Source organism: Nelumbo nucifera, chromosome 5, assembly GCF_055504915.1.
Source record: "Nelumbo nucifera cultivar China Antique chromosome 5, China Antique-T2T, whole genome shotgun sequence".
Taxonomy (NCBI): domain Eukaryota; kingdom Viridiplantae; phylum Streptophyta; class Magnoliopsida; order Proteales; family Nelumbonaceae; genus Nelumbo; species Nelumbo nucifera.
This window is the reverse complement of record NC_142653.1, coordinates 8,433,390-8,447,428: the sequence shown is the minus strand read 5'-3', so window position 1 is coordinate 8,447,428 and position 14,039 is coordinate 8,433,390. Positions and strand designations below refer to the sequence as shown.

At 38.9% G+C, this 14,039-nt stretch overlaps 2 protein-coding genes across 2 annotated transcripts; both read left to right on the top strand.

The window, feature by feature from the left end:
* The first annotated feature begins 1,196 nt into the window (after positions 1-1,196).
* Positions 1,197-3,845, top strand: LOC104607726 (ARM-repeat/Tetratricopeptide repeat (TPR)-like protein). Its single transcript, XM_010273430.3, has 2 exons — positions 1,197-3,191; positions 3,586-3,845. The coding sequence occupies exons 1-2, from the start codon at positions 1,352-1,354 to the stop codon at positions 3,750-3,752; spliced, it is 2,007 nt and encodes a 668-aa protein (XP_010271732.1). The 5' UTR covers positions 1,197-1,351; the 3' UTR covers positions 3,753-3,845.
* A 6,247-nt stretch (positions 3,846-10,092) lies between these two features.
* LOC104607733 (Pentatricopeptide repeat (PPR) superfamily protein) lies at positions 10,093-13,509 on the top strand. The gene has a single exon (XM_010273437.3). The coding sequence runs from the start codon at positions 10,530-10,532 to the stop codon at positions 13,017-13,019; it is 2,490 nt and encodes an 829-aa protein (XP_010271739.1). The 5' UTR covers positions 10,093-10,529; the 3' UTR covers positions 13,020-13,509.
* Positions 13,510-14,039: the final 530 nt, after the last annotated feature.

The window sequence follows — 14,039 nt, the reverse complement described above, 5'->3', positions numbered from 1 at the left end:
TATATGCACTCTACAAATTTTCATTTGTACTGTACTCCTTCCAAACTGAGCCTAAGGGGTTTTGGACAATGTGAATGTAAGAATGTTTTTTATTCTTTGTCAAACCAAACATCCCCCTAATCGTGTATTACTGTTATTGGACAAAGAAATGGATGCGGAAAAATCTTCCTTGCAAAAAGTCGACGAGGCATTTTATGAAATTCTTAAATCTTAACAGCTTTTCCATAGCTTTTCCTTTCTCACTTATTCTCTGAGAACCAAACACAGCCTAATCGAGCAACATAGTTTATAGAATATAGACAAGGTATAGGTAAGAATAAAATATAATTATATTATAAAATGTAATATATTACTAAATATAAAATAAATAGAATTTGCGGTGCTAAAATTCATTTTTGGCCATCAAACCAAAATATATTAAGCCAAATCACGTTTGTTTGACTGATCTTTTTGACTGTATTATTTATATTGTTGAGACAATCGATACTAGACATGAGCTTTTCCAATGTAGTAGTTTTGGCTGATTATGATTATAGCTAGAACTCCCCCTCGTGCCACAGTTATGTTTTGGAGGGTTGAAGCCTTGAGCTTTACATGCATCATACATGGGAAGTGGAAGCGAGAAGAGGGGATACAAGAAAGATTTTCCTTTTCGTTCTCCATTCATGATCATGCGAATGCGAGACAACAGTTAAAAAGGACACTCACTTGGACTTGGGGCTGTCGTCGTCGTCTTCTTTTCACCTTCAACTCTCCTCCTCTCAGTTACTGTCTTTATAATGGAAATAAAAAGAGCTTTAATTTGCTGCTTTCATCAACTGCACACTCAAAAGTGAGTAGATTTACAGTACTCCACCATCTGATTCTGGGCATCTCTCTCTCTCTCTCAGCTCTCTGTGACAGATGGCAGAGGGACGCATATATCATATATGGCGAAAAAACAGCAAAAAAAAAAAGGCACAAAATAAATCCGCGTCAGCACCAGAATGAATTCACCACTCTGGGTAACTGAACGCAGTGTAGTCGCCCGCCCTTTCTCGTGAAAAGGCGCATAATAACAAATTATAATGATAAAAATCCTCCCATGCGCCGCTAGGTGTCACTCCCCCGCTTCTCCGTTTTGTACCTTTACCTAACTTATTATTGTTTTCAATTTGTTATCTCGTCTCCGACCTCCCTCATAGTCATCTGTGTTACTACTGTATATGATATGTTCTCTCTCTCTCTCTCTCTCTCCATATATATAAATCTCTCAACTTGATAACATTCTTAACTCTTAACCCTCCCTACCCAACACCATCCTTTCCTTTCCTTCCTCTGACAACAGTTCTGAAACTCCTCCCACTCGGCCATGGACACTAAGAAGAAGAAGAAGGTGACGACCTCCGTCGAGGACGCTGACGTGCGCTCTGATGAGTCTCCCTGTAACAACCCATGCTGTTTTTTCTGTATCATGAAGGAGTCGAATCCATCTCTTAGAAGAGCTGGGATCGCTAAATGCTTTGAAGAGATGCCTCACCAAGACGATCAAGAACAAGTTCTGGTTCTTAGTGGTCTCTGGACCATCGCCATGTCTCAGCCTGACGACCCTGAATTCCCGTCCCTCGGCATCTTTGAATGCATGGGTTCTCTAATCCATAGAGGAGTCAACGACCGGGATTGGCTTCTGAGAGACCAGAATATTTACATCCCCTATTACGCCGCTCACGTCATCGGTTCCTACACTATGAATAAGGTCGAGTTCGCAGAGGAAGCTGTGAAATCTGGTGTAATTTCACCACTGATGGAGCTTCTTCGAGGGAAGATCAGTTGGGTCGAGCAAAGAGTCGCCGTTCGAGCGCTGGGTCACCTGGCAAGTTACGAAAGAACATTCGAGGCTGTTGCGCAACACGAAGAAGAGATAGTCCAGCTAGCCATGCAGTTGGCTTCCGCCTGCCTTGATGTGGTGTATGTTAAGTTCGTCGGGGTGAAGGATAGGAAGAAGAGATTGAAGTACCAATGCGACTTACTTACCAGAGGGGTGGGAAGCTTGGAGATGGAGAATCGAAAAGCAGAGGAATGGGCTAGCCAGCTTCAGTGCTGGTCTCTCTATATCCTAAATTGCTTTGCCTGCAAAGAGAGATCTCTGCATCTCATCTGCAAACGAGAGTTCTTGAAGGATCTGAGCGAGATGTGGGGTGGGTTGGTAAACCACAGTTCGCCTGCAGGGGTCGGACTCATTAGAATCCTTTGTTACAGCGAGACCGGCAGAAAAAGAATTGCAGACTCAAGAGAAGTTATAGAAACTCTCTGTAATCTCTCGAGATCTTCCGACGACTGGCAGTACATGGGTATCGACTGCCTTCTGTTTCTTCTCAGGGACCCAGATACGAGGTACAAAGTAATGGAGATGGCAGCTATGTCTCTGGCCGATTTGGTTGAACTGCGAAGTCTCGCGGGAAGATCAAGAGTAGGAGACCCAATCGCAGAAGCGCTCCTATTGGATTACAAAGAAAATAAATCGAAATTCAAGAACAACAAAAGGGTAGAGAGAGCTTTACAAGAGATATGGGATTTGAAGGTGGAGAGGAGAAAGATCCTCTCCGAACAAGAAGTGCAGGAGAGAAGGGCTTTAGTAAGTCTGTTAAAGCAACAAGGAAACGGTAGGTTTTGGTCCGGGGACATCGAAGAAGCTGTACTGAAGTATTCCGAAGCCCTGAATTTGTGCTCGTTAAAGATGAAAAAAGAGAGGATTGTTCTTTATAGTAACAGAGCCCAGTGTTATTTGCTATTGAGGAATCCAGAACCTGCCATTAGCGACACGACCCGAGCTCTGTGCCTGTCGAGTCCAGCGAACAGTCATGGTAAGAGCCTCTGGAGGAGATCACAGGCTTACGACATGAAAGGATTGACCAAGGAGAGTTTGATGGACTGTATAGTCTTCGTCAACAGCTGTATCACGTCGGAGGAGACGAAACGTATCAAGGTCCCCTACTACGCGGTTCGCATGATCAACAAGCAAATGAATGCCACATGGCTTTTTGCTGGTGCCCATTCCAGACATTCGAGCAGAAATGAAGACCGAGTAGACGAACCTGACGGTGATGATGAGAGAGATGAAAAAGAGGAGGAGGAGGAGGAGGAGGGAGACGACGTCGACGATCGAGATGATGAGATGATGATGATAAAGGAGAAAAAAGCTTATTTGTCTGGTAAAATTTCCGCTTTATTTGCTTTCTATCTATCTATCCAGTATCCACTACGAACTACAGAGTACAGAATTTCTTGCTATGCTCGCTTTTAAAATTCAAATGGATTCCCGCTAACATGCACAGAGGTGGGTTGGGAATTGGGATCCTGTGCATAACTGACACCTCTCAGGTGTTACTCGTTATTGCTATTGCAATGGAATCCTTTACCGCCGTTCAAGGTAGGAGCACGGCTACTCTTTTCACTGTGCACGGCACCACTGAAATCCTCAAATGTCAAATCCCCATGGGCCATGGCCGCGTTTGATTAGTGGGCCTCAGCCCTTACATAATGGGCCTTATTCTTCACATCTTTTTCCTGATTACTTATTAGGACTGTGCTGCTTTAAATTTTCAGGACTGTCCACCATTGCAGAAGAACCTTTCATGGAAAATCAACGGTGGAGCAGAAGATTTGGAGGAGTAAGGAAGCAGCGAAAGAAAGGTCTGATGTCTCGACTGACCCAAGCCAGAATAGCCCCACAACCACAAAGTGTGAGGAATAGGAGGAAAGACGAATACTGATCTAGTGTTTAGATCACTCGGTCAGGGGTGGGTAAAGGATTGTTTGTTATCAATGAAGCGATGATGAGATGGAGTATATGTGATTAAAGAAAATAATACAACAACGACAAAAAAAAGGGTAAATAATGAAATAAAACGACCGTTCTCCAACAGATAATCTATATGTTTTTTGAAGAAAAGGAAGAGCTCCGTACAAAAAGCACATACTCAAAAGGTAACTTGTCCGGTTGTCCGTGGTGGTGAGTGGATAATGGGCCCAATGTACTTGGGATGGATGCACAAAAGAGGCATCAGGCAGCAAGCCCACGTTATAATATACGCTTCTGTATCTATATGGGCCCTTAAGCTAATAATACTAAAAGATTAACGATAGATGGCTCCATACTCTCCAATCCGTAATAAGGGCGCTTACAGAGTTGCAGGTTTTAAGATTCAAATCCAAGCATTTAATAAACACAAGAATTCTGCATAAATGTTCCTCCATTTCCAAGTCGGATTAGTAGTAGGAGATCCCACAGTTCCCACGAGAAATGTAGGGTTGGCCAAAAAACAAGATTAAAAAGCCTACATCTCTGATTTGGTCATCTGCTCCTTCAAGTGTGAAATTGTGAAGAAAAAGTGAATTAATTACATCTCCAATGGTACCCCATTACATAATGTCATCTAATAAAGATTATAAATGGAATCCCCTCTTAACAATTTTTTGGACTTTAGTGCTCGCTGTCATGTCAGTCAAGGTGCAATCAGGCCAAACCAAAGTGTTAAGTGTTGTTCTAATATATCTAGGTTGGGAGGGCGTTAGGCAGATACAACTAAAGGCGAAAGGTAGGCTTCCTTTTGCTTTTTTTTTTTTTTTTCTCTTCTGTTGGGTATTTGGTAGCCTAATGGTAGTTGGGAATTTGGGATAAGGCTTTTGAATGATGAGTTAATTAAACGAACTGTACACGCTCTGAGAAGTTTTTTATGGGACGAGTTAATACTACAACGGACGGCCAACCCTCACTGAGTGGCCTTCTCAAATTCTAAAATAAACCACCGAGTTGGGGGGGGGGGGGTAAAAGGACTTTTGGTTTTTGATAAAATGCATATGACACAACCACTCAATCTTATTAGCATTGTGGTTATCATTGATTTCATGGTCATTGCGTTCAGTTGATCCAAATTCATTTGGAGCTCATTATGGCTGAAGAAATGAAAAAAAGGGTAAGTAAAATGAAAAATTAAGTTAAACTAGCTATGTTTGGTTTAAAGGAAAAGGAAGGGAAATGTAAGAAAACTTTTACAAATTTTCACGGTGTTAGGAAGCGTGGGCGCTTTTTGGGACCGATTTTCAAGAAAAAATGCTCATGCTTCCAAGACCCGTTTTTCACAAAAAAAAAACGCTTCTATCATGTAGGCAGAGAACAATACTATGCTGTTTGGTAAGGTGATTTTCATCACAGTTTTTTATGTATGTACTGATAGGTAAGCACCACATAGGATAGACATCAGTCAACCATTGGGGGAAACATTTTTCATGCATCGGTGGGGTCCTGATTTTCGAGGCATGCCTGATTTATTTTTTAATAATCGGTTGAACCAAACAATGAGATACATGGGCGTTTGTTGAAACACCTATGTGGATCCAACGTGGCACCGTTTTTTTTTTCTAAACGGCCATGGTTCCAAACATCCCCCTTGTATAGATTTTCTTTCATTTCTCTACCTTTTCCTTCAAACCAAACATAACCTTAATGTCATCAATACAATAATCACAAAGTACAAAGAATACCTTATTTTATAAAATTAATCTCATGATGAGTTGAAAATATTGAAGAATACCGTATTTTATAAAATTAATCTCATGATGAATTGAAAATATTGATCTTATCCAACACTAATCCAGTGATTATATCAGAAGTTTGGACATGCCATTAAAAACAACGATAGGCACATCGCATCACAGTTTTGTATCACCTGTCTTGCATACGTGGTAAAAACTAAAAAGTCTCATGTTAGGGACATGTGGCCCGAAACTATAATGTGTTTAGTGTTGTTTTGCCATGGACAGATCCCGACTGCAATGTCACACCCCCTTTATTTATTTAGGGTGTATTAAGATTAAGGGAAAATCTATGGTGCAGAAAAGATATAATATGGAAAGAGTTTTCACCGATTAAAACCCACCCATGAATTTTGATAAATAACACCATGTTCCTTATTATGTTTATGATTTTGATTTATTGGTCAGTTGTTTTTCGATTATTATATCTTTTTCATATCATAATTGAACCTTAAGATTAATAGATTAATTATGGTGGTGTTTGGCATTGATGCCATTGTCTCAAAAAACAACTTCATGTCGGCGCCATATCTGGAAAAAACGGTTTGCCAAGAAACGCAAGCTTATTTGGTTCCATTTTTTTAAAAAACAGCCATGCCTCGTAACTCAAGAATGCATGCTTTGAGAAAATGTCAAATTGAGTATGTATATGTTTGGCATCAATGCTGCAGTTGAAGCATCGTTTTCTAAGGTGCTGCTAATGTGTGGTTGGAAGCCCCGTTTTCTCCTTTATTTTTGTCTGGAATCGTTGCTGCTAGGTAGGATGTTTCCCGGAGCAACAACAACTTTTTCTGTTTGGTACCAATGCTCCAGGAAACGTTTTCAGCACTAGTACCCATTATCCAATGCCACATCACTGCCCATGTATCTCATTGTTTGGTTCGACCAATTATTAAAAAATCGGGCATGCCTCAAAAATCGGAACCTCACCGACATGCATCGGTGAACTGTTTCCCCCAATGGTTGACTGATATGTATCCTATGTGGTGCTTACTTGTCAACACATACATGAAAAATGATGATGAAAATCACCTTACCAAACAACATAGTGTTGCTCACTGCCTACATGGCATAAGTGTTTTTTTATGAAAAACGGATCTTAGAAGCATGGGTGTTTTTTCTTGAAAATCGGTCCCAAAAAGCACCCACGCTTCCAAACACCATGTTGGTGTCGCTCCAAGCCATGGCTTCCCGATTTCCAAGGTGTGGCTTGGAGCACAGTTTTTTATGGAAAAATGGTTCCAAACAAATGCTCGTTTCGTGGAGCACCATTTTTTTCTGATGTGGCACTGATGTGGCATTGTTGCTCCAGGAAACGACAATGATTCTGTTATGGGCCCGGGCAATAACAGATTCCAAATAGCCGCTATATGTTTGTCATCAATGTTGTAGTTGCAGACAAAACGGTGCTGCTGATGTGTGGGTTGGAAGTACCATTATCTTAGAAAATTGTGCCTTTTTTGTTTGGAATTGTTGTTGCCAGGTAGATGTTTCCTGTAGCAAGAACAACTTTTTCTGTTTGGTACCATTGCTCCAGGAAACGTTTTCTGCACTTTTACCTATTATCCCGTGCCACATCATTGCCCTATTGGCAGCAACGAACTACAGCTCCAGGAAACGCCGAATTTGGCGTTGCTCCAAGCCATGCCTTCCTAATTTCTAAGGCGTGTCTTGGAACACCGTTTTCTATGGAAAAATGGTTCTAAACAGATGATTGTTTCCTGGAGCACTGTTTTTTCCTACGTGGCGCTGATGTGGCGTCGTTGCTCCAAAAAATGACAACGATGCCAAATAGTCGCTAAACGTTTTTCCCATTTTCACATCCATTGCTACCAACGACTACATTACATGCCTGCTGATGTGGCGTTAACGAGATCTACACCATCGCCAGAGATCTGCATCATCACCGGTCTACAACGAGATTTACACCATCATCGATCTCCAACAAGATCTACACCATTAGTAGTTTGCAATGGGAAATTCTTTTTCTACTATCACTGGTCTACAACAAGATATACACCATCACTGCAGATCTACACCATCACCGGTCTGCAACGAGATCTACACCATGTGTGTTTGAACAAAGTAGTACTTGTTTCAGTATCTATTGGCTTGGACGATTGGTAGCATCAATGCCAAATAGAAGAAAAAAAACCGTTTTGTCAAAAAATGGTGCAACAGATCTCATCCATGGTATCGATGCCAAGCATATAGTGAAAACTAGGGGTGTCCATGAAAAACCGAAAAACCAAACCGCATAATGTGGTTAATTGAACCGATTGGTTTGGTTTCAGTTCGGAATTTTTAAAAACTGAAGGACTATTTCAGTTTTCAGTTAACCTACAAAAAAACCAATGGTTAATCGAACCGACCGGTATATTTATTTATATGTATATTTTAAATATATATTCATTATATATATAAAAATATACTTATATTATATTTATAATGATCTATTAATAAATATATTATATATTTTTAAAATATTTATAATATACTATATATCATTTATTATTTATAATATAATATTATACATATATTTATTTAATATATATTATAAATATAAAAAACCAAAAAAGCAAAGAATTGAATTGGTCAAAAACCGAAACCGATAGACTGATTAACCAGTGGTACCGGTTCGGTTTCGGTTTAGCAAAATGGAAAAACCGGGACCATCGGTTCAGATTAGGAAAAAGTGCCATGGTTCGGTTAACCGAATCGTGGACACCCCTAGTGAAAACTAGTGTTTTGAATTCTCGTTTGAATCTACAGTGCTCTATGGTTTTTTATTAGAATTTTCTCTTGCGGGGGGGTGGCAAAAACTAGTAAACATGGATAGGTGGCCAAAAGTCAATAAACATGGATATCAAAGTCAAAACCCATGATATTATAGTTAAATAGTAAAACTCTTAAAATGTAAATGAATAAAAACCTATAAAAAATGGGCACATCTCTAATATTTGTTATGAATTATATTAAAGAAAAACATGTATGATAAATAATAATTGTTTTTCTTGATGTTGGGAATAAAATACAAAATTTAAAACTAGTCAACAATGAACCTGTTTTCCTATTTGATGTTGGGTCAACATTTCAACTTTTTAAGTTAAATGTGTCAACCTTTAATGTTAGAATTAAATAATGAAACTTTAAAAAAGATAAAATATAAAAAATAAAAAATTTACTAATACTTTATATTAATCATACTAAATAAAAATAAGCATGATATACAAGACTTGTTTTACTAATGATGGAAATTAATGAAACACAATATAAAACCAAAGCAAAAATCAAAATGCTTTCCTATTTGGTAGAGGGTCACCAATTTAACCTTTATGGGTAAAATTCGTTATTCCTTGTCATCATAATTAAATAAAAAAATATAAAAAAGATAAAAACAAAAAATTATGAAAAATACAAAAATATTGTACAAAACATTTGGGTACATCCCTAATATTATATGTTCATCTTATAAAAAAAATATGTAGATAAATTTGGGCACATATCATCCTCAACCCAAATCACACTGTCCACAAAACAATTTTTGCATCTAGGAGAACCTGAAGTTTCCTTAATCCATATCATTCGCATCCTCCTTAATTCTAAGGGTAGAGGATAGTTAGGCGTGCACATGGATCAGATCATGATCCGATCCGATCCGATGTATATTATATACTTATAAATATATATAATACATATATTATTTATTGTTTATAAATTTTTATATTATATTTTTATAAATTTATTATATTATTTATTTTTTTTATAAAAAACATGTATATATATATGATGAAATAATTAAAAAATACATGTATTTTTTGTTTTTACTTTATTTAAATTAGTATATTTTATTTTCTTTTAATAATTTATTAAATTAAAAAAAATAAATCGGATTGAATAAGATCCAAAAATTCGACTTACTAGTAAAATTCAAATTCAAATCGAGTCCTATTAAATTTGACCAAATATTCGGATTGGATTCGAATATACGCTAATTCAAATCCGATCCGATACGTTGCATGAGCAAGGATATTAACTTCCAAATGTTCAAATAATATTGCCAAAATATTGAATGCTAAAAAAATTCATAACAGGGCCTATTAATGAAATGGCCACGACAGCCCAACCCAATGTTGGAGAATGGTCAGGCCTTTTGGCCCTTTTAACCATTCATATTGTGCAACGGTGTAAACTTTTAACCACTATTTAGATTAGTTGAATGCTTTTAACTGTTGTTCAACGTACTGTGATATTAAAGATGAATTTCCATGCAAGTAAATCTTACTCCTTAATTGATTAGCCCTACTGATTAATTTAGGGCCTTTTTGGTTTATGGAAATAGGGGTCTGGTTCATTTGGAATCCGAATTGAAATGGGCCATTTTGATTATAACTGTTTTAGTTGGAATTGTATTTTTATTCCCATTCTGGTGAAATAGTATTCTCGTATTTAAGGGAATGATCATTTTTTCTCCTCTGAAATAAAATCCCATTCCAGTTGATTCAAATTTTTATTGGGATTCCTGTTTTAACTAAACAGACTATAAGAATAGGCCATCCCAATTCTAAATATGAAGGTTTTTGATTCCGATTTTGATTTAAATTCTGACTGCAAACCAAACGGACTCTTAATATTTTTTATTTTTATTTTTTCTAACATTCCTATCGTGTTCTAGGCTTCTAGCCACGTTTATGAACTTGGGACCAGGTGGGAGCTAGGTGACATTATCGCCTGCTAGATTTTCTGTTCTTTGGTACTTTGACAGACTGCTAGATTTTCGACTTGCTACGCTCAAAGTCTTCAACGTCTTTCCTTCCCCAGTGGGTTATTTTTTGCGCTCTTGCTCGCTCCCTCGTTCTCTCCATTTTCCTACTCCCTGACTCCGGAATCCTCCGACTGGTGGACCTAGTATAGCGTTCAACTTAATTTCTATCTCTCTCGCCCTTTTCCCTGGCATGGCAGATAAGTTAGCTCTGCCTCTCTTGCTACCAGGTCCACCTCCCTCAAAGCCAATCTTCCAAGAACAACCCCGCCATGCCAACAACACTTCCTCCTCCTCTTCTTCTACGTTAGCTCCTCTTCTCCAAGACCTTCTCCAACAAATTCCAAAGTCTCCCCAAAACCCCAATTCTCGAAACCCCCAAAGCCATCATCTCCCTCACGCCCCACCGCCCCCTATCCTCCTCCGAAGACGAACTCGCCTTGGCAAATCCCGCGATGAAAACCGAGGAAAGCCCTGGGCCTCTGACCGTCTCTCTCCACAAGGTCAGCAAATCCTTCAAACCCTCCTTAATTGCGAAAACAATGATTTTAACATTGATCAAATCCTCCGCACTTTAATTCAGCCGCAGCAACAAGAGTATTTATCAGATATTGACTTAGAATGTCTGTCTGCCGACTTATTAGTTATAATTAAAGGTCTAGGATTCCATAAAAAGTCTGAAATGGCTTTGAGTGTCTTTGAGTGGATGCGGAATCGTGATGATTCCAAATTCCTCTTGAATGGTCCTGTCTTAGCTGTGCTTATCGGTATCATGGGTAAGGAAGGTTGGGTTTCCGCTGCCTCTTCTTTGCTACACAGCCTTCGTAGAGATGGTTTTTCAATTGATGTCTATACTTATACTTCTATGATAACTGCTTGCTCAAGAAATGGGAGGTATAGGGACGCAGTGTTGGTTTTTAAGAAGATGGAAGAAGAGGGATGCAAGCCTACCTTAATAACATACAATGTGATTCTTAATGTATATGGGAAGATGGGAATGCCATGGAGTAAGATTCTTGCAATTGTTGACAGGATGAAGAATGAGGGTGTCCTTCCTGATTCTTACACCTATAATACTCTTATAAGTTGCTGCCGCCGCGGTTCTTTGTATGAAGAAGCTGCTAGGATTTTTGAGGAGATGAAATCAGCAGGTTTTGTTCCTGATAAGGTTACTTATAATGCACTATTGGATGTTTATGGGAAGTCACGGCAGCCCAAGGAAGCCATGAAGGTTTTGCAGGAGATGGAGGCAAATGGGTTTTCCCCGGGCACTGTCACTTACAATTCCTTGATTTCAGCTTATGCCAGGGACGGTCTCTTGGAAGAAGCAATGGAGCTCAAGTCCCAAATGGTGGAAAAGGGGATAAGGCCAGATGTCTTTACCTACACCACCTTGTTATCCGGATTTGAGAAGGCTGGGAAGGATGAATCTGCGCTGAAGATTTTCGAGGAGATGAAAAGTGCTGGGTGCAAACCCAATATTTGCACTTTTAATGCCCTTATCAAGATGCATGGGAACCGCAGGAAGTTTGCAGAGATGATGGAGGTCTTTGAGGAGCTCAGGACTAGTCAGTATACCCCAGATATTGTTACTTGGAACACACTGTTGGCAGTGTTTGGGCAGAATGGGATGGATTCAGAAGTTTCTGGTGTGTTCAAGGAAATGAAGAAGGCAGGATTTGTACCTGAAAGGGATACATTCAACACCTTGATTAGTGCTTACAGCCGCTGTGGGTCATTTGACCAAGCTATGGCCGTTTACAGGAGTATGCTGGATGCTGGTATCAGTCCAGACCTTTCCACCTATAATGCTGTCTTAGCTGCACTGGCTCGTGGAGGGCTTTGGGTACAAGCAGAGAAAATACTAGCTGAAATGACGGATGGCTGCCAATGTAAACCCAATGAGATTACATATTGCTCTTTACTACATGCTTATGCCAATGGTAATGAGATTGAACGAATGCGTGCTCTTGCTGAAGACATATATTCTGGTGTAATTGAGCCACATGCTGTTCTTGTGAAGACCCTTGTTCTGGTTAATAGCAAGAGTGACCTTCTAATGGAAACAGAGCGAGCTTTCTTAGAGCTGAGAAGAAGAGGGTTTTCTCCTGACATTACTACGCTGAATGCCATGATCTCTATCTATGGCAGGAGACAGATGGTTGTGAAAGCTAATGGGATTTTGAACTTCATGTGCCAAAATGGGTTTACTCCTACCTTAACAACCTACAATAGCTTAATTCACATGTATAGTCGATTGGGAAACTTTGAGAGATCAGAAGAAATTCTCAGAGAAATACAGGCAAAAGGTTTAAGACCTGACCTTATCTCTTACAATACTGTCATTTTTGCCTATGGGAGGAAGGGCAGAATGCAAGATGCCTCACGTATATTTGCAGAACTTATAGATTCTGGGCTTAGTCCTGATGTCATAACTTACAATACCTTCATTGCAAGCTATGCAGCACAGTCAATGTTTGTGGAGGCTATTGATGTCATCCAATACATGATCAAACAAGGGTGTAAACCAAACCAGAACACTTATAATTCCGTTGTAGATTGGTATTGTAAGCATGGCAGACAGGAAGAGGCTAGCATGTTTGTTCAAAACCTTCGCAGGCTTGATCCATACATATCAAAGGAGGAAGAATGCCAGTTATCTGAACGAATAAGAAGGAAATAGTTTGAGAGGATCTTCTGTGGGAAGCAGGATAACATATCAGCTGGTGTACACTTTACTCTCCAAGGATTGATTTCAGTTATCTATTCTATGCTATTTTTTTTCCTTCTTGAAGATGAGCAGAAATCCTTTAATTTCTGGAACTAATAGTTGCAGATGATATATGATCTCAGTCTGGGGCTAGGATTTTTGTCATCAGACAACCTTGTCTGGTGGCAAGTTTCTACACATGTCAATGGAGAAAGTGTTGAAAGCTGAATGCAGTGGTAGCATGTATTATGTACAAAATACCTGCATAATTAAATTAAGTATCATTTTGCAGTTGACTAGTGGTCTACTGGTCTCTGCAAAATATTTATTTCATTGTACTCTTTGCTCTTAAATATTGGATTGTAGAATTCTATTCAATTACTGCTTCCTTTCTTGCCTTGTTCAATGACAATGAAGACTGCAATTCATTATAATGGAGAACCGAGTGAATCAGCTTAAGTCCGAGATGAGGTGCAGGAATGGATGCGTGTATGGGGCATTGAATCAGCTTTTGGTTGTCATGTTTGATTGTTTTAAATAGAAAGGATTAATTTGTATGGGAAAGGTGAGCCTTCTCTTAAGCATATTTTGTTCTTTTGTAATTTCATTTCTCAAGAAACCATAGGCTAAAATTGTTTGTTGAATAATGATCTATACCGTGGTACCATGGCAATGATATTATTATACACATGGTATGCATTTGTGCTGTATAGAAAATCTTTAAAAATGATTAGTTTAGTATATAGGGGGAACTTGGGCTGGGTTAGCCCAAACGACAACCTGAAAAATTGGGGCTGGGTCGAAGATCCGGTTATAGTTAGGGTTGAAAAATATGAAACTGATTTAACTTTGGGTTGCATTAGGGTTATGGTCTTGGGCAACCTAACCCAGCCTGAACCTGACATGCCTTCATATTTTCACTTATAAATATTTATTTATCTACGTGTGTATTTATATATAAATGTATCTATGTATATGTATAAATAACATCGG